The following is a 23768-nucleotide window of genomic DNA, read 5'->3' as shown; positions in this document are numbered from 1 at the left end:
TCAGCATGCAAATGAATGCAGTACTTAACCTCCTCTCCCTTTTTGAAAGGAATTTATGATTGCATATCTGGGAATATTTAAAAACATACGCAGTTTCTTTTTGTTTATTTTTTCTTTTCAGTACATAAGTGGAACCCTGCTGGAGATAATGCTACCTGAAAAGTTCTATCAGCCAAGTATAGAAGGAGATGCAGAGGAAAAAAAAGGTATGTGGTTGTAAAGAAAGGAGCACTAGTCAGCCTTTGATCATGCTACTAAAAATCTTTATTAACTATATTCCAATGTATGGAAGTGCACATAAAAATATTTTTTTAATTATGCAAATCTAATTATTCCTTAGACAGCAATCTTAGGTAGCCAGACTAAGTCAGAAACACATTTTTATGGTGGCAACATAAATCCTGCCAAAACAGGAGCTCATAATGGAAGTGCTAAAACAACCTTAGCACTTCAAGTGCAAAGAGTATAATCAAATTTAAAAACTATTTTATCTCATCAATTAAGTGTATTGTCACAAGCTGGCTGTTCAACAGGAAAATAGATGATGACAGCATACAAGCAAAATAAATCAGGATCAATTGATGCTGTTTGTCATATGTATTTTGTAAGTTTTAAGAATAAAATACATAACACAGTTTTCAGTGTTGCCTTTTTTTATAAATGCTGCTGATTGATGCTGAAGTAACCCAGCAAGTTGTGTTGCAGTATACATTTTCTTGTACATCTTTCTCCTCTCAGTACAAGAAGTGAAGATAATGAGAAGTTGTAATACCCAGACTGGAGAGAACAACATTTCATTCTGTGAGAGAGTTTAGAAATGTGTCCTTTACTTTACTTGAGTGCATCAAAACAGTGTCCTAAGCGTTTTAGTTTCAGGCTCTTCCAGGGTTACATATACCTTTGAAATCTGCCAGGTTTTTTCTGAGGGTTAAATGTTTTGCAACACCAGCTCTCACCCTGCTGTGCCCATACATATGCACCTAAACATCTTTCCTTTGCATTTCTGTGATTATCCTGCACTACAGCTTTTTAAAAACAGTGCTGAACACCATGGTCATACATCACGATGCTCTGCTGTTACCACATGTATTTCTGGATTTATGATGTCATGCACTGTTGGAACCCTATCAGAAAATGATAACATTTCAGACCAGGAGTGAAACCAAATAGATTCTGTAACTTCTCTTGTTTCATTCTATCATTTTTCTTTCATTGTTTTTCTTTCTCCTAAACAGTGCCATTTTCAAGGTACTGGCAGGTGGCCTGGAGAAGACAGTGGAGATCTGTTATTCCCTGCAGTGATTAATACAGATAGACTCCTGAACAAATATCGGAAGTTGTGCTGTGACATTAAAACAAAGATTCTGAAGATATGAATGAAGACATGGCTTGGCAAATACTGAGTGGAACTGAGAGGAATCTTATGGTCCACTCAGACAAAAACATAGGATGGTGCAGGACTGTGAAGAGCAGTAAAGCCATTGTGAATTGGCCAACTTCGACTATTGCTGATGAGCAGGTAATTACGGCATTCTTAGTTAATCAATCATTCATCTTGAAATTAAGATGTTTGCAACTACTGAGTGATCATCTTTTTCTCTAACTCATAAACCTGGGTAAAACATAAGAGGTTATGTTGGTTTGTGGTCATTGGGTTCCCAAAATGTGCTAAGGCAAGTAATGGGATACATCGAACCATTTTCCTTTCGCTCCAGTTGTCGGCATTCAGTAACAGAAATGAAACCTTCTCCTTGGACTGGTGTTTTGGTTTCTAATATTTCTATATATCGTACTGATTTCTGCCAGGGGACTTTTAGGTGCTGGGATTGTTTACTTTATCTATTCATCAGTGGAACTTCTACAGGTCATGAAGTCTTTTTAACTTTTTGAAGTTATTAAGTTGTTACTATACAAAAGATGTGTGGAAAATGTGTAGAAAAAAATGTTCCATGTAAACTCAGAATTTCTTATAGGATGGCAAATTTGTGCCATGCTTTTGCTGGATCAGAGACAGACCCTACAAAGTGAAGCACCTTCAGCTTTTGACTTACTGAAACAGGAGTTTGAATGGAAAGTTACCAAACTCAGACCACCAAGCCCAGGAAGTTGTTCATAACATTATTTGCTTTCTGACTAAGGGTCAAAGCAGAAGCTGGAAACTAAAGACTGCATCAGGATTTTCAGAGTAACTGTAGACTAGTGATCACACTGCTGGGCAGATGAGTATCAGAGTGAGTTTTGAAGGCAATGGTATCATTGATCCACACTTTTTGGCTGTGGAAATCTTTCAAAGGTTAACTCTGGGCAGCACAGTCAGTACAACTAGCAAGAAAGCATCTTCTGGCTAATTCAAGCATGTGCATTAGGTGAGGACAGGTCCTGGAACTTCATGCCTAAGCCTGGCAGCTTGCTTATGCTATCAGTCTGTGCAGTGGTATCAGATGACTGATGTCAAGCAAACAAATTAGTTTGGATTTTGTCCTAGGAAAGCCCCAACATACCCACTAGGGCAGGGATAGACAGGGATGGTGAACAGATGGAATTCAGATTGTCATAAATGGAAACACAACTACTTCCAGATTTTAAGAGGATCACATGGAGCTCTTAGGATTGACCAGACATACAAGATATATTGTTTCACGTAAGGGACCTCAAGAGTACTTGATCTACAAATAGCTGACAATGGCCATAACATATGGTAAAAGATGGATCTGTGGAAGTAAGGGATGGGACCCTGAAAAGTCAGCATTTCCTGTCTCTCAAATGCAAAGGGCAGTAGACAGATGTGGGCTGGCATTTAAAGGTGTTACACCCTCATGACAGTTCTGGAGTAGTCAAGGATACACAAGTAAATGTGTAGGCTGACATGAGTACCCATAATATATTTTAATAAGTAGAGGGCTTGGCAGCTGTGCAAAATTTACCAATTTTCTATAGTCTTCTTTTTGTTACTCATGTTAAGGTAATTTAAAGCTGAAGTCAGAAGGGTGAAGCACTGTGAGAGAGAAGATATCTTTTACCTTAATATCCAATCCTATAGATCTTATGGAAGTAAATATCTAGCCTTGGAAGCCAAAAGTGTATTTTTCTCCAAGCTAATAATTTTATCCTCCCTGCAATATGACTTTAGTTGACATTAAGCACATCTATTAAATTTCAACATATTTCTTGAGTTATCAGGTAATTTGATAATTTGACAATTTGATTTGTCAAGATTCTCTGCAGTGTAGATAAAATTAATTGTATTGACAGGCAGGAGTTTTTGGGCAAGTCAATACAAGGGACATTGGAGTTTAAGAATAGAAAGGATTTCATAGCTCATCAAATCCAATTTCCTGCTGCCACGGGTGGTCAAGTGTTTCATGTTCTACTGCTGTTATATTTCTGGAAAAATAAACATACAGATTTCCTAACTGTCTCACTTCAAGCCTTACAAGTTTTGCTGCTACTTCTCAGTTTTCTTCTCCTTTCACCTACCTAGTGATCCATATTGAAAATTGAGGCAAAATATTCAAAGGTATTTTGAACCATGCATAGTTTATCCTCCATTGCTCCTTTATCTTCAGTGAACAGGGATGTCATTTAATGTTCTCTTAAATTTATGTGGATGAAGAACCTTTTGTTATATATATTTTTAAGACTTATAATGTTTGATTTTCAGTAAATATTATTTCACCACTATACCTTGCATCACTGATGTTTAGCTTTCCTTGCTGACCACTATTTGGTTTAATTAATTCTTCTAATTTCTTGAAATTCACCCTTTCTTTTGAAATCAATAAACCTGAAGACCAACTTCTATTAATCCACCAGCTAATCAAAATGTTATCTGTATGTGATCACTTAAAAGGTTGTTTTTATGACCAGCTATTCTTTAGTGCACATACCACTGTAAAAATCAAATGTAAATCAGTTCTAAAATAGAATCAGCTCTATTTGATTCAGTAATTATTCAGTATTGTCTACCACATCTGAGGATAACTGGTTCTGAATATTCTTATTGACACTTTTTTCCCAGGGAGTGACACAGAAACTGATCTGTCCAGCAGTAATTTTGACTATTGTGTTCCTAGCTCATTTATTTCTCCTTAATTAAAGCTGTGGTCCCACAGATCTATAAGTCAGTTTAAATGGTAGGTCCTTTTATCTTTCAAACTTCCATCAGCTCCAACTACATTTAATTTTGTCCCTAATCCCATCTCCAATGATGGAAACCTCACAACATCTCCGGGCAACCTCTTCCAGTGTTTTACCATTGTCAAAAGCAAAAAAGTTGGGGATTTTTTCCTCATGTTTAGGTGAAATTTCCTGAGTTTCAGTCTGTGCCCCTTGCCTCCTGCCCTTGCACTGGCAACCAATGAGAGGAGTCCAGCTCCAGCTTCTTCTTTCCCTCTCTCCCTCCCTCCCATCATGTATTTAAACACATTGATAAATTCCCTGCTAAGTCTTCTCTTTCTGAGGCTAAACAATCACAGCTCTTTGGGCTTCTCCTCACAGAGCAGATGCTACTTAATCATCTTAGTGGCTTTTTGCTGGACTCATTCCAGTATGTCCAGCTCTCCCTTGTACTGAGGAGCCCAGCAGTGGGCACAGTACTGAGAACATGTTTTGTTTTCTCCAGATCTGTTTTTGTTTATGTTCATTTTACTAGTTCCACAAAAGGAATTAATTTCCATTTTATGAAAAGTCATTTTTAGCTCCGGCATGCATATGTATACCTTGGAATTATATTGCACAATTTAATGTTTCAGTGTTGTAAGGAATACTTTATCACTCAGAGGCCACCTAAACTAGCAAATGGCACTAGATGTGCAAAGTCAGAAAATTAAAACTCACATATTAGACACAGCATGTACGATTTTATATTGCATTTTAATTCTTCACTTCTATATCATCAGAAATTTCTTTTAAATTGAAACAAATGAATCTACAGGAAGGAGGTAAGAGACGGGGAACTTTCTATGGAGTATGTCAATCTGTAGATTAATTAATACATTGATTCCATTTGAGAGCCTGAATGTACCTGTCTTCCCACTGAGATACCCACTGTGCAATCAGTGGTAATTTAAAAATCAATTGCTCTTCTGTAGTAATTAGGTTTGTCCATTTAAACAGATATAATTGATAGAGCCTGCAACTAATTTCAAAGCAGGGATTCTTTAGGGATTCTAGAGATTAAGAGCTGTGAGCCAGCAATTTGTGGGTTTTTCACTCAACAAATGAACATCTACACACACTGGTTTGTGTATAAGTTTCAAGTACATTATATCAGATAAGAAAATTATTTTGAAATATACTGCTAAATAAAGCATAATATATTGCTAGACAAAGCCAAAAAGTTAATGAAAGTGATTGCATTTAGGTACAACTGTATCTTAAAGGTACTGAAATATAATTATTCTTACATGTCATAGAATTAAATGTGTTGCCTTTAAAATTTCATCATATTCTTTTGAAATTTCTCTTTCTTTTCCCTGTGTTTTATGTCTGGCTGAATAAAGTTTACTTTCCTCAAAAATTTCATTTAAAGTTGTTTTCTGTTTTGAGCATACAGAGAGAATTTATGGAGCTCTTGCCACATAGTGCTTAATCAAATAAAATATGATACTTGCACATGTAGAATAGATATTTCTGAGATTCATTAAACAACTATCTTCCCTCAAGGCAATTCATTGTTATGCACCAGAGGGCTTGAAGATGGGCTATTTAGGGAAAAAAAAAAAGGCAGAAAATAGGACAAGAGAAAAAGGAAGAGACCTAAGACTAACATGAAATGCATATTCACAGTTTTAAAAGCCTTTGCAATTTACTGCAGCCCTGAGGTGGCATTAATTGACACATTAGCAAGTTATATACTGTGTTATGTGTCTATTTAGCCTATAACACAATAAAAATAACACCAGGGGAATCGCTGTAACACATTGCATATACAGCTTGTGTTTAAAGTAAGGAACACCTTACAAAAGCAGACAAGAGCAGATTAATGATAATGTGTTGCAGTTAACTCACAGACTGTCCCTGCAACTCATGTAATTGAATTGCCAACTGTCAGCTTGCAGAGGCATCTTCACAATATTTTAAGGGAAAATCTTATACTTCCTAAAAACTAATGGGAATAGAAATTTATTTGAATGAGGTCTGGCTTTCCATATCAATATGGAATACAGCATATGCCCACAAAAAGACTAATCACTCATTTTCTGTTAAAATTCAGACTGAGATGCTAATACCTACTCCAGATAGTGTGCCTTCTACAAGAAGTGGAGCGATATGCATTTAGAATAATAAGGTAAAAGGATTACATAACTTATGTTCTTGTGTAAAATTTTCTTTTACAAATGAAGGAACAACTCAGCATTTCAGGATCTTGAAATTCAGCACTAGCCAGTGAAACTATTCTATTGCACAATTTTTATTTAAGGAAAGTTTAGGAGTTCTTTCATTGTTAATTTTTACATTTCATTTTCTTTGAAAAAAATTTTTTTAAAAAGGATCTTGCATGTAACACTATAGCTATTGCTAGAGCTAATTCTGTATAACCTCTCAAGTGCCAAGTTAGATAATAATCATCCAGCTTGTTTCAGTATGCTCCTGGTTTATTATCTGTTAAATGTAACCTCATCTAGATAAGTAAAACAAGGATAATATGTGCACCAAAGCACGCACATTCTTAATATTCTGCATATTCTTAGCATGTAGAAAAGTGCTACAAAATGTTAATAGTGTGCATGGGGAATGAATAACATCTGGGTGTGGAAGCATCAGAAAGAAAAACCAGCTGGAGAATAGTTACAAGAATGGTGTGTGTCCATAGCACCTCAATTAACAGGTCATCAAGATCCCTGCACGTATCTACCTACAGCTTTGAAGCACACAAGATGAGGGAAAGGGCAGCGAGTAAATCCCAATGACTTGCTGAAGTGGGAAAATAAGCATGCTCAGGTTACAAAAAGACATATCCACAAGTGAGATGTGGAAAGAAGGCATAAGTGAACGGCTGAAATCAGTTTCGATTTAAATTAAATCCACTTTCCACTCCTAGGAGGTCTTGCATTGTTGCTGCAATGTTGCAACATGATTTCCTACAAAGCCTGCCTATTATTCCTTTGGCGTCGTAAAAACATATAATTGACTCCATGTGTTTGCAGTGTTTTCTACAAAAACATAGTGAATGAATTCACCTGTATTGTTACAACTGAGCTAGGATTGAATATATAATCCAAAAATTATACTTTCTGTTAACTTCCAGAACTACACAAAAAGATTCTCAGCTGGTATTTATTGCAACAGCTTCATTAAAATCAAGAGAGCTACAACAATCTACACCAGCTGTGGGCCTGCTACACTAGTTTGCTACCAGGCACATGCAGAACTCAGCTGCTTGTGTACTTGCTTCAGACCAGTCCAGAGGTTTCATGAGCAGGCTGCTAAGGCTGGATAGACTTTAAAATTAAACAGATGCTTTAGAAAGAAATATATATATATTTAGATGATCTGCAGTTATTAAATGATGAATAATATTTCTGAATAGCTTTATGAGATGCATGTGGCAATTACTATGCACTTTTTATAGCTAGGGGATTGACATCTATAAGCCTAAGTGACTTCCCTGTGGTCATATAGTGTTACCAAGCTTTCAGCTCTAGGCTGTCCCAATCCCCATTTTAACCACAAGACTTGGCTCCCTTTCAGGGAGGTTAATACTTGACTATATGCTACTGAAGCAACAATTAACACTAGCTAAGCTGTTTGCTCGAGCATTTCAGCTTAAATGGAAATAAATTTTGTTCTGTAGTGTTAAAATTTGGCTTGTGTGTTGTAAACTAGGTCAGATGTTATTTATACCACTGGCAATGAGAATGATTTGATTTCTAACATTGCTAAGCTAAGAAGTAGTGATTGTTCTACAGACATTTTTTTCTAGGTATCAGAAAAGGACATTTCTAGGTATCTCAAGGACAGTTCTTCAGAGACACCAGGGCCTACAAAATTATCCTTAGGCTAGTAAATGCTGCCAACTTCTCTTTCATTGATGTATACAACATTCATGACTAAACAATTACTTTTTTATATATACAGCAGTTGTTTGGAGTTTCCTCAGAATAGATGATTTCTACTTGAATTCCCAGTAGGACTGGGAGAGAGGGCTTAACACCCAGAGCAGAAAGAATTAGTTACCACAGCCTTTTTAAAACTTTACTAATTTACATATTTGATTTTTTTGTTGGTTCTGCCCTCTTCTGTTCTTCCTGCTAAGAGTCAGATCCTAGCTTTATCTTTTGTACAGACATGGAGTCTCAGTAAAAGGACAACTGAAAAAAGATGAGTGAGCTGGCAGTCACGGTTTTCTAAGAAATGATTGCTGCACGTGCAAATAATTATTTGTTTAATTTCAGTCTGCATGAACAAAAGAAAATAAGCAAAGCTCTTAGGAAAATGCGTCTATATGAAAAAATAATCCTCTTATAAACTTTATGTCAGGGAATTACTTATTTTGTCTTCAGTGTTGCAATTTCACTCACAAAGATGGTCAAATCAATTATCCGATATTTAAAAAGGTGGGGTTTGGTGAGTTGTCCTTTTTTTTAAAGGAAAGAGGAAAGCACACAAGACTGGTCCTCTGTAATTCCTGGGATATGGCAGATACCTTAAAATAATAAATTTTTTAAAAATAGAAAAAAATCTGCAATCTGCCTTTATGTGCTTTCGATAAAGAGTTTAAGATTTGACTAATAGAGTCCATATTGAGCTGTATATGCAGGTGGCTAAGTCAAAAGTCTAGTGACTAGAAATTCTCTGTCCCAATGGGGACAACGTAACCAGCCTCATCCATGTCCTTGTGTTTTATTAACAGGCATTTACAATGAATCTCTTACACTTTGCTGTGCCATTTGCATGTTCTTTTATGAAGCAGAATCACAGAATCATAGAGTGATTTGGTTTGGCAGGGACCAAACCCAGATTATCAAACCCCTTGCTGTAGATAGGGACATCTTTCACTAGACCAGATTGCTTAAAGTCCATTCAACCTGGCCTTAAACACTTCCAGGGATGGGGCATCCACAGCTTCTGGGCAACTTGTTCCAGTGCTACCACTCGTATTTGTGCAATATTTATTCCTTATGTCCAATCTAAATCTACTCTCTTTCAGTTTAAAACTCTTGCTCCTTGTCCTGTCACTACGGACCTTGGAAAGTCCCACAAGCCTCCTTCAAGCACAGGAAGGCTGCAGTAAGGTCTCCCCAGAGCCTTCTCTTCTCCAGACTGAACAACCCCAACTCTCTGTGTGTCTTCATGGGAGAGGTACTCCTGCTCCTTGATGGTTTTTGTGCCCTCTTCTGGACTTGCTCAAGCAGGTCCTTGCTTGTCTTGTGCCAGGGACCCCTGAACTGAATGCAGGACCCAACTGTAGATGCTGTAAATGGTTTCTATCTTTTTCTGTATATCTTCAGTCCTTTGCTTGCCATTCCCCTGAGGTAACCTCAGCCAAGCTGCGGCCGCCAAGGGAGATGTGACTGCTGCAGGGCACCTGTCCGTCCTCCGGCGCACGCGCTCCTGCGCTTGTTCGATCCCTCTCTGCTGCAGAGGAGGCAAACCGGGCTCTTTTGTGTGCGCGTGTTATTGAAGGTGTTTTCAGAATTCCCGGCCAAGCGTCTCTTTTCCCATTCCCTTCCAGCTACCATTTCCTAGCCTTTTAGGCCAGTAGGTTTGGCTTTACGGTGCGCTTAACACACAACAGGAGTATAACCTTGCCATCGTGCTTTAGTTGCGACCCGGCAAACACCGGGATTTGGTTATTTGCTTTTAGGGTGCTGAAGTAGAAAATGCGTCTTATTTGTAGGGAACAATGTGCTACAACAACTAAAAATTCATCAGCAGAGCCGGGGGCATTTTCTGCCTGGGCATAAATGCAGCCAGGGCCACGTTCCCCGCCTCTCGTCCCGGCCCCGGCCCCGGCCCCGGCCCCGGCTCCGGCCCAGCAGCGGCGGCGGGCGGGGCCGGATTGCGCGGGGGAACGGAAAGCTCCGGACCGGGTTTCCCGTTGTCCCGGTGCCATCCGGGGGGAAGAGTTTAGGCGGCAGCAATCCCGGGAGAGATGAGGAAGGTGGAGGTGCGGTAGCTGCTTCTCCAGGTCGCTCCCTTCTTCGCGCCTGGTCCCCGCCCTTCCCCTGGGCCGAGCCCGGCCCCGGCGGCCGGGCTGTGGCGGGGGAGAGGCGCGGCGAGGCCGGGCGGCCGCGGGCCCAGCAGGGACCCGCTGTGCGCCGAGGGAGAGCCGCCCCGGGGGGTGTGTATATGTGTGTATATGTGTATGAGTGTATATATGTGTGTGTTTGTGCGCAGTCTGCTGTCCGTGAGGGCCGCCTCGCCACCTGATTTTAGGTTTCTAACTGCATTTACGTGTGTCGTGTTGGGGAAGTGTTGGTGTCAGTCCCAGAGGTCTCAGGCCCCTGAAGCAGAACGTAGGTTTGTTCTTAAACCAGCCGTGCTTCACCATCATACATCTTTCACTTCGGTTTGCTTCAGGAAGTGTATAGAAAAATTACAAGGAAAACAGAGGAGAATGAAGAGTGTTAGCTTTGAGGAGCCGTAATGCCTGATGTTGATTTCTGCATAACTGGCGAGTGAAGGTTCCATTTCTGGTGTGATTTGTTCCCCCATTGTAGCAATCTAAACTTTTCTCTCGGGAGAGCTGGTGAGGAAATCCAGCAGGCAACATGTTTGTCTTGGTATTCAGGTTCCTCTCTCTCTGGCATGCTATGTTTCATAAATAAGTAGCTAGATTTTCACTTTCTTACTGTGTCATTAGTGTTACCGGAGGCACCTTATGTTTCTTCACACATCTATTATTATAATTTGTTTCCTTATATAATTGTTTCTGGGAAATTATAAGCATTAGCATGCCTCAAGGATTTGAAGATACAATAATGCAGAAGAATCCTGCCTGGTAAATTTTGAAATATATTGACTTCTGAATTCCTAAATGACCTGTTTTGAATTACAATAACGAGTCACCAAAAAAACAAGCAGGAATATATTATCTTGTATAGGGTCAGCTGTATGGGTGTGGGAATTTGAGAAGTGTTTGTACAACCTTCTTTGGAGACCTTTGATGTAGGCAGAGCAATCCCCCTACATAACTTACTTGTATGCTCATTAAGAAACACTTTGCAGCTGTAAGGACAATAATACACTTGAATTCTTTCTACTGTAATTTGAAGCCAGTTTCATTCACAACAGTAAATGGTTTGGGGAACAGCTTATTTCTGTTTTCCTTAAAAGTGATTCTTCTGCTTTGTTTTGCAGGGGGTATGTGTGTTATTTTTTTAAATTGCATCTCCTCTTTTTTAACTTAAATATTCCCAGTTACTTTAATCTTTTTTTCTATATTTTGCATTTAAGCTCAGATCATTCTTGATTCTCTTCTCTGAATTAATTCATTCCAATCAGTTCATATGTTTGACTCGATTTGAAGGGAAATATTTAAAACTGGATAGACTACTCCAGCTGAGTTCTAAACAGTAGTAAGTAAGTAATAAGGATGATTTATGTCCTCTCAAAGCTTTACATCTGTTCACCCATCCTGGTATGGGTGGTAGCCTTTGGCATATTCACCTTCTGTTCCAACTTAGACTCTAGGTCTTTTCTGCACTATAACCTAGTAAGATATCCCCTTCCAGTTGATTATTCTGTCCTAAATTGAAGATCTTGCTTTTATCCTTATTAAAGTGCCCTTCCTGGTTGGTTGTTTGCTTTTTTGTTGGAGCTTTTTGTTTGTTTTGTTTTAAAAACCCAAAACACCACAGTGCAAACTTTTCTGATTAGTTAAGACCAGATTAGAATTCAGAATTTTCTTCCATCATGTTTTCATTTTGTTGCAGCTTGCTGCCATCTGTAATATTAAGGAAACAGTTACTTAGGAGGGTCCTCTCTAAACTTTCAATGGCCTACATAACTTCTTGATTATATTTTCTGCATGACCTTGCAGCCAAGATGAAAAGTAGTGTCAGTTTAATATTAAATTGGACCTTTGCCATAAACTAAATCCTTATCACATAGGGAGGAACATTTTCTAACTCTTAATTAGGACAAGCCTGTGTACTTTCAAGGCTAGCAGGAAGCAATATTCCAAGCTTGTCTTTTGCTGTTTGATCTTTAGCAGCAGCATGTTTATTCCTTAGCTGTCCAAAGCACAGAGCACCCTGAAATAGATGTGGGGAAGCCTGTCCTTAGTAAATAGGATTTGAAAATGTATTTGGGCCACACAGTAATGCCCATCTTGGCTCCTTTCTCCTTCCCTTGCATCCCCTTAGTTTAGCTTATCTGAGCCTTCAGTCCTTCACAGGGCAAGAAGATCACAGCAAGAAGCTCTACTCTGCTTTTGACACCTTGTACTACAGAGCATTTTCCTCATTCACCAGATAGAATTTTAAAAAATTTATAAGCTAAATACAAAATCCCTTGTGTAATATGCCACAGCTGTCTCTTACTTTGGACTTTTTTTCTTTGCATGTCACTGTAGTGTTTGAGCATTTTCCTGGTGTGTAAATTAGATCTGTATGACAGTATGTTAACGGAAATTCATCACTCTTTACAGTTCTTCCTCAGGAGGTTTTCTTTCCCTGCTAATGGAGGCTGCCTTGAGCTGCACAGAAACTCAGCACAGCAGAGAATCTTTTCTCCTTTTCTCAGCCTGCCTGTCTTTAGCTTCATGGTAGCACAAACTAGAAAGCATTTGGTGTCACACACTTACTCTCTCTAAACTCCCAGCTTTCGCATGATGTGACAAGAACTGGGAGGAAAAGGGGGTCTTCTAAAAGTGTTGTGTTTTCTTGCATCTTCAGAAGAAGACTGAAACTGAGTAACTGCTAAAATTCTACAGGAAAAGAGAACAGGAAAGGAAAAGTTTACTTTCTCAACTGCTTTATCTATCTTGAAGTGTTGCAGTGAGATTAAGGAACTCCTTAGTGTAGTGATAATCACATCTAAGGTGGACATCCATATGTTCCTTATTAAAGCCCACAGTTATATAGGAACATATCTGTTAGGGGTGGAACAATTCTACCTCAATGACCAGGTTTTCTTTCCATTAAGCTTAAGAAAAACCTTGATTCACCATATATTTTCAGCCTTTGTGCATGGTTCTTGAATCTCATTGTAACGTGCTTTAAATTGCAGTAGGCTTTTATTCTTTGCAATTACTTTGAATAGATTTCTGAAATTTTTTTAAAATAAGGACTAACTTTGTGTAGTGACAGGTTTTGGAGACACTGAAGAATTTAATTTTTTATTCTGCTGGTACATTGAATGAATATGCAACTTGTAATAACTTTGAGATGGACAAGACATTTCTACTAACTATAATTTGTGGTAGTTTGATGCTACAGCTCACAAGTGCTGTTACGCTCTTGCTTTAAAGTTTGCTCCCTTCATCTGTTTTCTTTTATATTGGTAATATTGTAGAGGTGTTTTTGTTCTGTTGTTTGTACTATGCTTGTGGACTGGAATACTTAATCTTAGATGCTGCAATTTAGGAATGAAGTGATCAATTGAAAGTAGTCCAGAGATTATTAAAAACACCAATCTTTTTTTTTTCTTTCTTTCTTTCTTGTGGAATTAAAAGCAATACTTAGAAAACCCCAGAATTTTCGTATTTTTGAAACAAAAGGGGAGAAAGCAGACTTTGAATACCTGAAGTTGTGACAGGGAACACTGACAGTAACTTTGTAGTAAAGAAAGGCTCAGCTGAGTGCAAGGAAAATCTTCATGAGAAGGTGACACACTGAAGCAGGAGCCCTGGTGAGGTTAAGGAACATCCTCACTGGAAGTTTTTAAGACCACTTTGGAGGCTGTCTAGATGTGGGTTGGCCTCACAGTGGAAGGCTCGGGCGAAATGTTTGGTTGGGGTAGTTTCTAGCAGTTCCTATGAATATTTTAATAACTTGTCATACAGTCAGGAGCTTGCAAATTATTTTTTTTTGTTTGTAAGTCATTGAGCTGAGACACAGTAGCTTTCCCAATTGTGTTCCATCAGTCGAAAATTCAAAGAAAATAATTTGTTTTGGTTTAGACTGAAACAATAATGATGATTAATTATGATAACTACCTTGGTATTCATGATGATGTCCCAGTATATGCATGGTTAGGTATCACAACTCTGATATTCTAGCTTTATAATGAGTTAGCGAACATAACCTCCATTTTTTTCATGTTCTAGGAGTTGTCTTTGTTATGGTTATAGTTTATGACTAGTGTGTTGCTCTTGCTGACTGGCTCCAGCATTTGCCATTTTGAGAGAAATCAAAATTGATTATACTGCTAGATACAGTTGATAAGATGCAGAAACGTGAATAGTAAATTTAACAATATCTTGAAGCTAAGTGTTTTTCTTCTTACTAACACTGCATTCATTTAACGTATTTCTGAAGCGCAAGAAATCTTAGTTCTTCTCTTTTCTCCCATCTTCATAAATATTATATTTGGGAGTTAGAATTACTGCTGTAGGGAAGACATTTATTACAATAAGTTCTTGAAGTTTTTTTTAATGAATATAATGTAGCTGAACTGTGTATTTGGAAGAACATGCATTTATAGCACAGATGACTTAAACTTGTTTTTCTTCTGGAAAGTAATCTAGTTTTTCTGCATCATATAACTAGTGATTACTCTGTTACAAGGAAAGTATTTTAAGCTAAATTAAATCAAGAGTATGCTAATCTAGATACTTTTGGTATCTTATGTAGAAAACAAGAGGCAAACTTAGGCAATTATTTATTAATATAGGCTAAATAATACTCTCTTTCTTATTTTAGGGACCTGTGGAATTTAAGAATCTCTCTCCTAAGAAAATTTGCTGCTTCTACAGCTTTCCATCTTAGTGTGCACTCAATTTCACTTGAAATACCTATCTGAAGAAATTAAGAGTAGGCGAGGTGTAATTGCCCTTTAAAAATGTTAAAAGTTCAGCATTGTGTAACAGCTGTCAAGATACCCAAGAAAAAGCCGTATATTTGTGACATGTGCTATAAACAGTTCGAAACTCCGTCAAAATTAGCTAGGCATTATCTCATACATACTGGTCAAAAGCCATTTGAATGTCATGTATGCAATAAAACATTTAGGCAGCTAGTCCACCTGGAGAGGCATCAGTTAACCCATAATCTGCCTTTTAAGTGTGTTGTTTGTTACAGAAACTTCAGAAATGTAATCACTTTCTTAAAGCATCAGCAGCTTCATAATGAAAATTATGAGAGTGATACAAAGGAAGCAGAAACCTATGTGAATTCTGAGGAAGACAGGGCTGCTTGTGGCACATTTCATTGTTCTGTGTGCTGGAAACCTTTTACAACTGAAGAGAGATGGATGCTGCATCAGTGTCTCAAGTCAGATCACCTACATGGTGCCAGAAGGAGAAAGAAGAAAACTCACACTTGTGGATCATGTAACAAGACATTTCCATCAAGATCCAAGCTAGAAAGACACTTCCTTATTCACACTGGCCAGAAACCTTTTAAGTGTTCTTCATGTGGCAAATCTTTCAGACAGTCAACACACTTGAAAATTCATCAGCTCACACACACAGAAGAAAGGCCTTTTCAGTGCTGTTTTTGTCAAAAGGGATTTAAAATACAGAGCAAACTCATGAAGCATAAACAGCTCCATGCCAGAAATAAGACTTTCCACAATATTGTATGCAAAGCAAAGGCTCTTAAATATCCCAGACCACACAACCTGTTGGAAGGAAAGAGGGATAGTTTTGAGAATGCTGACACACACAAGTCACAGGAGAATGACCCACATGATGTGCACTCAATTTATATTGTACCCTTTCAGTGCCCAGCATGTGAGCAGTGTTTTGAAACAGAGCATGTTCTAAAGTTGCACAAATGTTGTTATTCAAGAGACAGCAGAAGTTCAAATAATGGTACAACAGCATGCAGACACACAGTCAACAGGAAAAATAAGACCCTGATGAAACTGAAGCATACTGGAGGAAAGGCAACAGATTTTTCTCTGGGTGACAGAAAAAAAATAAAATCAGGTCACGTTAGAAGTCCTGACCTGATTGCACCTAGAGATCAGCGTTGTGATCAGCATGTGTCCACTAAACCGTCCAAGGATTGCCAGAGCAGGCATGACATGCACAAGTCAGTTTGTAATCAGATGAAAAGAACGTTTGCTGTGCCATTATCTTGGCAAGAGTACCCACAACCTCCTGACTTGGGCAGTAATTTAAAAGGTGTGCTTCCTGGTGAAAGCATGTTAAACGTCGATGATTCACTGGATAATAAAGATGATGCTTTTTATGGTTCATCAAATGATAGTTTCTTTGATAAACCGGAAGTACTTCACTGTGCTTTTACAGTTTCTGCTAAAAATATACGTAACAGACACAAAGTGTGTAAATGTGACAGATGTGAAAAAATTTTTCCATCTTCATCCAAACTTCAAAGACATTATCTTATACACACAGGACAAAAGCCCTTTGGCTGTAATGTTTGTGGGAAGACATTTAGACAGTCAGCTCACTTAAAAAGACATCAGCTCACCCATACTGAAAAGAGACCCTGTAAAAGCCCCGTTTGCCAGGTAGAATTTGAAAACCTGAACAAACTTTTCAATCATCAGGGAGATAACACTGCATTTAAGTCTTCTCAGCCTGTGGGTTATTCAGGTTACTCTCAAACACCTTCACAGGCATCTGGCTTTCAAGAATTTGAGCTGATTCAGTCAAACCAAGCAGCTGAAATCAAAGTTGAAATCGAGTCAGGGGACTTTGCTCTTGACACCAGCAGTAGAAACCCACAGCCATATTTGTGCAGTAAATTGTTGGAAACGGAGCAAAGCTGTTACAGCTATTGGCATGATTTTTCTGAAGGTACTGAAAAAAGTGAAGTTGTTAACAAATTGTATCAATGCAGTATCTGCTTTAAAACTTTCAAATCTCCTTCTAAGCTTGAAAGACATCACCTAATGCATGCTGGACAGAAGCCATTTGAATGTTTAGTTTGTGGAAGAAAATTCAGACAGGCCCCACATTTGAAAAGACACCACCTTACTCACTTTAAAGAGAGCTTAAAGTTTAGTTCCACTGAGGAACAAGCAGAGAATGTATTAGTTTTATCAAAACTGGATAATGTCCTATGAAACCATATTTTTAAATTTTTTGGTTGCGTAATTATAAAAGACTTCCCTTAGGCCAAACAATTAACCGAAGGGGATCATATTTCCTGTTACAGAGATGACGTGGTGAAGTTAATTTACTGTCTTCAGAACTGTCTACTTGATACAATTTTTGAGATACTACTGTTGAGCTGTTTTTTTAAAAATGCAGCAAGCCCACAAATACACTCTTTGCATTCGCTTTGGCTAAATTAGTTTATAAATATGCATTTGTATTGTATCAATAATGTTGCAGCAATCTGCAGAGTTCCACGAATAAGATAGTTTAAAAGTTTTACCTTTTCCCATATAGTATTTTGTGTTCAGTGATAACTATCAGAAAAGTAAAGACAAAAAGGTAATTTTGAGAATAAGGAAAAAGTCCTTTTAGTTTCTTCTGGCTCCCCATATGTTGCAAGCAAAGGACACTTGCTGTATTTATCCTGTACTTTAAAAAAAAAAAGGTTATTTTTAGATAAAAGACACAAAAAAAAGAAGAGAGCAGAAAAAGGGGAGAAAGTTTAATGAGAAGAATGTTGATGTGACATTATAGAACATTCTATTTTCTATAGGATAGGGAAAAATAACTTCTTTGTAATGTGCTTGGAGAGCTATACATGAGGAATTAGATCATTTCCCTTTTTATATAAAATACATGGAGACAATGCTAGAATATTGGATTTATAATCAATTAATCCATGTTACCACTTCATTAACTCCACTTCCTTGTAAATCCCTTGCCTTCTCTAGCATTTTTGGCCAATTCATACTTCACTGAGCTATTTTTGTGTAAGAAAAGAAGACAAGAAGTTAGCATTAACATTACAAATGGGTAACTATCTGTTCAGTCTCCTTTCCTTCTAGCATACATAGTGAACCAGTAAAAGAAATGTTCTCTAAGATGTGATAATAACTCAGATGAGCAGTTTTGTCAGGAAGTCGTGTTCTCATTACATTAAAGAGACTGAAAATTACTTTCAGCTGAAATTAAGTAATTCTGATTTTGTATTAATAGAATCTGTAGTTACACTTCCTGGTAAGTAGACAGTTTTGCCCATTGTGCCAATGGGGCTGGCCAGAAATGTAAGTGCAGTGCAGCTTCATACATTACGAACAAGAATGAAGTTTGTTTCTTCTTTTTTTCCTCTGAAGAAACTACCTTTTAGGATACTTCCTTTGTTATGCAACTTTTGAATAGTTGAAACCGGAAGTTCTTAATCTTATTTCTAAATTAACATATCTGTAAGATACATGACATTGTTTTCAGTATTTAAATAGATCCATATTTATTTAAGTAAAATGAGGGTTGATTTTTTTTATTTTTGAAGTGGCATGAACTTTGTAGTACTTGGTGAATATGAAGTGAAGGGCAAAATTATTTTCATACATGTTATTCTTTTCCATTTTCAGCAAGAATAAAACCAGCAAAAATACTTGGAAACAAGTCTGTAGTTACTATGCTTTTTGTATGACAGACAAATTCAGTACATTAATAATGACTTTAGTTATATATTGAGATTTTTTTCTCCCTGTGTGGATTGTTTCATATTGAAAGACAAAATGCTGTATAAAATGTTTTGAAAGCATATTGTAGAGCTCTTTTAAAATACCTGTAATAAACTATTTTATTTATATTGTACTTTCATTGTGTGTTTTATGTGAAAACCAGAGTTTTGAAACTATATAACATCCATTATGTAGAAAAGGCTGTGAATCAAAATAACTAACTTTAAATGTTAGAACAATACGTTTGGTTTCAGATTTTGTTATAAAATATAAATATGTTTAAAGATAATAACATCTTTCTTAAGGAGTTAGTAATTTAAAAATGCAATGAAGTTTTGTTTAGAGAACAAAATTTTCATGTTTTGAAAATACCAATTTTAGTAAAGTGAAGGGAATATAATACAAAAAGATATTTTTGAGGGATGAATAGACATTTGCAGGAAGTGTTACTGTCTGATTAATTTGGAAAGTAATGAAGTCTTTGGGCTTGGATTTCAGAGCCACAGTGTCTATCTGGCTCTCCATCCGATCATAAAAAGTTTTGTGTCAGTATAAATTCATGATTTTAGGGGAATTGTTATATAAGCTAGCTAGAAAGGGGTTAAATGGTTTCTAAGAGTCAGGAGAGAAAAAAACCTGAGGTTGAAATCCTGTGTCTTGCAGTTAACTGTAAAATTCTTCAAGTATCTTTGAGAATTTGAGTTAGAACAGTTTTCTCTGTATTCACAATAACTTTTTTTGTTGTTCATTAGTATGTCAGTCATTTTCCATAATGCTTCAAGGCAAGTTCAAGCCATCAATCTTTTAAGTATCTTTGGTGGCAGAAACATTGCCTGTGGTTTTGTTAGAATGAACTGATGGCTAATACTTATAATCTGATAGTACTGAAGTAGTGGGGTTTTTTGAGACTGTGCAGAACCAAAGCATATTCTGCAGAGGAAAGCAGTGGGTCCTCTTGTGTTAACAATGAGCTCCTGCTGAGGAGAACTTCTCCAATAGCATGGGTTTAGCACTGAGGTTGTTCTATGTGGAATAGAAGAAGGGTCAAATATTTTAAAACAAGCAGAAAAAGGTAAAAGGGATTTTTTTGAGGACAAATTATGCAACTGCAGTACTAACTGATCACATCATCCATTTTCTGTCTAGAAGATGTGGCTATGGATACCTTTAAAATATTTGTGCTGCACTATCATTGCAGCGTGTCACAAATGAGTGTTTTAGGTGGCTCAAAGAATCACTGGCAAAGGTATTGTCAAAAGCAGGTTTAATGTAAAAGTGAAAGCACAACAAAGTCTGTTGGCAACGTTCACTCTACTACTTATTAGATGGTTAAAGCACACAGACAAAAATCAAACTAAAATCTAAAATACATCAATCTATAACTAAAATCAACCTAAAATGATCTCTGTGGAGGCTGGTGATGGAAAAGGGGTAAGGGTGGGAAAGGGTAAGGATAAAAGAAATGAGGGGGACCCTCCCACTGAGTCACAAGGTTCAGAGGAGAGACCCTTGCCAAGCTTAGCCCCAGATTTGACCAACAGTTTAGGCCTAAAGTAACAGCACTTAGCAGCACTTAATTTAAACAATTTACCAAAGATTCTATAGAATTTATATAGCACTACAGTAACTCACAAATTTAACATACTTAAGAATCCAAGAGTAGCATTCATAGTATATTTGCTGTAGTATATTCACACTCGCACACACACAGAGACCTAAAGGAGTATGTTCAAGGTACATACTGGTGAAAAACTTCCTTCAAGTTCAGTGAAGTTCTCATGCCAGATGCCATTGCATCTTCTCAATGGGCAAAGAGCTGAGCCTTGAGGAGTGGGGGTATCAGCCCAGGCTCTGGCAGCAAGCAGTGTGCAGCGCAGTCCTCAGAGTATAGCAAGCCTGAGAGCTCAGCAGCTGAGAGCCATCCCACTCCAAGGGCGAGTGCTGGTTGAAGCCCACTGTGGTTCAGGAGAGCTCCAAGGGTCTTACTTAGGACTGCTGTTTATAGGGTTGCTAGAGAGTTGACTTCAGTCATAGTTATTTTCCATCCTGGATGCAATTCAGCTCAGTAACTTTCTTTGAAAGTTTGGTAACAAAAAATTGTTCCACTTGCATTGCTATGCAGGCAAGAAAAATAAGGTTCCAAGGCTGTTCATTAAAAAAACAGGAGCTTGTTAGACAACGTAAGTTCCTGGGAAGAGGCAGTGTTTCTGATAAGCTCAAGAGGAGCTCAGCCCCTGTGCTGCTCGCCAAGGCCAAGGCCCGAGGAGCATTTCTGAGATCATAGTGTGGCCTGAGGTGTGTGTGGGTGGCAGCTGTACCCCTACACAAGGTTTGCAGAAAGTCAAAACATACATATATAAATATTCCTTTATATGGCCACAGAAAAAATCAGAAGGGAAAAAAAGCAATAATAAACCACAGAAAAACTGTTTAATCACTGTAACTACTTTTCACTGTATGCTGGGTTTCTCACTCAGCTGTGGTCTGCTCTCACACACCCAGAGCCAACAAGAAAAATTAGTGAGGCAAATGGGAGAGAGAAAAAAGAAACTTAATTGGAGTTAATGACACCTTAGGCTTCAAACTGAGATGCTGGATCTAATGTTTAGTTTTCCTGGCTGCCTCCTAGTATAAATGTAAAACTCCAAAAGTCATAATCTCTCAATAGTAGCTCATTTGAGCAACACTTACCTAAGTACAGTTGGATGACTCTTAAATCAATAAAGACTATGGATTCGGTCCATCTTGTAATGATGTTGAAAATTCCCAGACCTCCTAAATAACTAAAGTGGTGATGGTTCATATTCCTAACACAAGGTTTTGTGGATCTTTAAAGTGTAAGTTTTAACTTAATAGCCTGGTTTTATGGTCTGATGGCTGTGGATGAGATGTGTCTGAGAGGCAGTTATCATAAGGAAAATTGAAATTACAGAAGTGACTTTTCTGTGCTCTCCCATAATGTTCTTTCTCCAGGTTAAGAAAATAAGTTGTATTTTTTCATATAATGACTAGTTCTGTCAAGAAGCTTTTAAACTGCATTTTTTTTAGCATCTGTTAAAAAAGTGAATCTTCAAAGTCCATGCAAGTGAAGGAGAAATCAGTCTTATGACAACAAAATCACTCATAAATTAATTGATATCTCCTTGTTCAGAAACTATTGTTTTAACATGAAAGTGTCATTATGTCTATGCTGAGTTATCGTGGGTCTCTGAATGCTGTTTTACTTCTGTTCTCTGCCATTCCAGTTCCTGACTTGCTCCCATGATATCCTACTGTGTGGCTTGACTGTTACACACTTGACATGATTGGATATGTGGCTGAAATTTTTCCTCTTCACTGGAGTCCTTCCAGTGTCCCTGGTGCCAATCGGTATGGATCTGTGAAACCCCATCTGTGACTTCTAGTCCAAGAGTCATGGAGCTGGTTGTTGCTCATGTGCTGTCATGGCATGTGAAGTAGTGCCTGAGGATGTGAGTGCAGGAAGATGTGAGAAGCTGACTGGAGATGATGTAGACCATGGCCTGTCATTCTCCACTCGAAGTCATTTGGGTGTGTAGGGTACTACGAACACATGGATATGGTGACTGTCCAGCTTTGCCTGTGGCATTGGAATGTACCTTGCTGACATAGTGAAGAAGGGGAAACAGAATTATGTGGCCACTGCTATGTAAAATAGTAAAAGACTGTTCCTAAACTAAAGAAGCCAGCAATGCATGGTGTCTCCCCTTTGTACTGCTAATGCACTGCACTCAAATCCTATTGGCATGAAGAAGAACACTATCTGGATGCAAAGTGGCATTATTTTATCTGTGCATTTTTTTGAGTTTTAATCCCTAGTATGTGTTTACAGAAGTAGCTTGCTGAACTACAGAAAATCAGATGATTTCCTCAATTTCTATTATTTTGTTCTAAGATGATCCTGAAAACACAGTAGAGAGTTTCCTGTTAGTGACAATACAGTCCTACTAAATGAAGTAGAAATCTGCTAAACTATCTAGACACCTCAAGTGTAGCAGCCAATTTGAGGATAATTTTTAATATTAAAACATGTTAAGATTTTTTCATGACACTGAGAGCAACCTTGGATTAGTATCTTGGAAACCTTGTTTGCTGTAGTGTACTAGATCTTGTATTTTATACTTTGGGTCTAAAAAATAGCAGGTACTTGGGTGGTGAGAATAGCTCCAGAGGAGTTCCCTCTGATATTGAATAATGTGTCTGATGCTAATGCAATTAGCAGAAGAAAAATGTCTGTTTGCTAATAAGCTAAAGTGATTTGTTGAGTAATATTGTCATTTATATTACAGTAGAAGGGTTTTTTCAGTAAAAGGAATTATTAAAAGTCAAAACATTATTTTTTGGTATTACACTGATGTGAAGTTGCTGGTTTTAGTAGGTGTTCTGTTTTATTGTCATTTTATACTCCTTTAAAACCCTGACATGCTAATGGAAATGTCTAGCAAAAACCTAGAAAATCTAGAGAAAAGCAAGGATGAAAGCTTTAGGAGACTGGAGCTAGCTCTCAGCATCTTAGAATTCTTGACTTGAGTTTATTGCTGCATATTAGATACGTTACAGTTTCGTCTGCATTCTGTATTTTTTTCTTTATTGTGAGAAAAGAGATGTGATCAAAAATGTACTTTTACAATGATGCTGCAATAGACCCAAATTTCTATAGCACTTCTCATGCCAACACTTGCAGAAAGGAAATTATTTGCCTTAAAATATCATTTCAGTGATGAAATTCCTCCATGAAACAGATTTATTTCATATTCATTTTTTCCACATAGAAACTTCATCACATAAAAGCCTCTCGTGGGATTTTTAGCAAATATTGCTAGAGCCTTTCTGACCACTGGTCTCAACTTCTTATCACTGTTCTGCCTCAGCTGGCAGAAACCTAGCTAAAAGTCTCTGAAGAGAATTAGAATAGTCCAGAGTCTGGTCTAACTTGAGCTGTTACCCAAATGTGAGCCCAGCAACAGAAAGCTAAGAATGACACAAAGTCTCCTATTTCACCATCTCCTTCACTAGAGGCACTGCTTGCTATTCTGGGATATAAAAGCAGCTGGGTTGCTGAATTAACCATATTTTCCTCTAGT

The 23768-nt window shown here is 37.7% G+C and overlaps 1 protein-coding gene across 3 annotated transcripts; it reads left to right on the top strand.

The window, feature by feature from the left end:
- The first annotated feature begins 119 nt into the window (after positions 1 to 119).
- On the top strand, positions 120 to 18799 carry ZNF770 (zinc finger protein 770). 3 transcript variants are annotated; one of them, XM_032111717.1, is made up of 3 exons: positions 120 to 206; positions 1236 to 1519; positions 14811 to 18799. In XM_032111717.1, the coding sequence occupies exon 3, from the start codon at positions 14950 to 14952 to the stop codon at positions 17143 to 17145; it is 2196 nt and encodes a 731-aa protein (XP_031967608.1). In that variant the 5' UTR covers positions 120 to 206; positions 1236 to 1519; positions 14811 to 14949; the 3' UTR covers positions 17146 to 18799. The 3 variants fall into 3 exon arrangements, with proteins under 3 accessions (XP_031967608.1, XP_031967609.1, XP_031967607.1); XM_032111718.1 differs by lacking the exons at positions 120 to 206; positions 1236 to 1519 and adding an exon at positions 10000 to 10111; XM_032111716.1 differs by lacking the exons at positions 120 to 206; positions 1236 to 1519 and adding an exon at positions 10131 to 10285.
- The last annotated feature ends 4969 nt before the right edge of the window (positions 18800 to 23768 follow it).

The sequence above is a fragment of the Corvus moneduloides genome, chromosome 6 (genome assembly GCF_009650955.1).
Source record: "Corvus moneduloides isolate bCorMon1 chromosome 6, bCorMon1.pri, whole genome shotgun sequence".
Classification (NCBI taxonomy): Eukaryota; Metazoa; Chordata; class Aves; order Passeriformes; family Corvidae; genus Corvus; species Corvus moneduloides.
Note: the sequence above shows the minus strand (reverse complement) of the source record. Positions and strands in the feature narration are given on the sequence as shown.

Coding starts and splice junctions, on each gene's coding strand:
- ZNF770 (XM_032111717.1), top strand. CDS start 14,950: ATGTTAAAAGTTCAGCATTGTGTAACAGCTGTCAAGATACCCAAGAAA.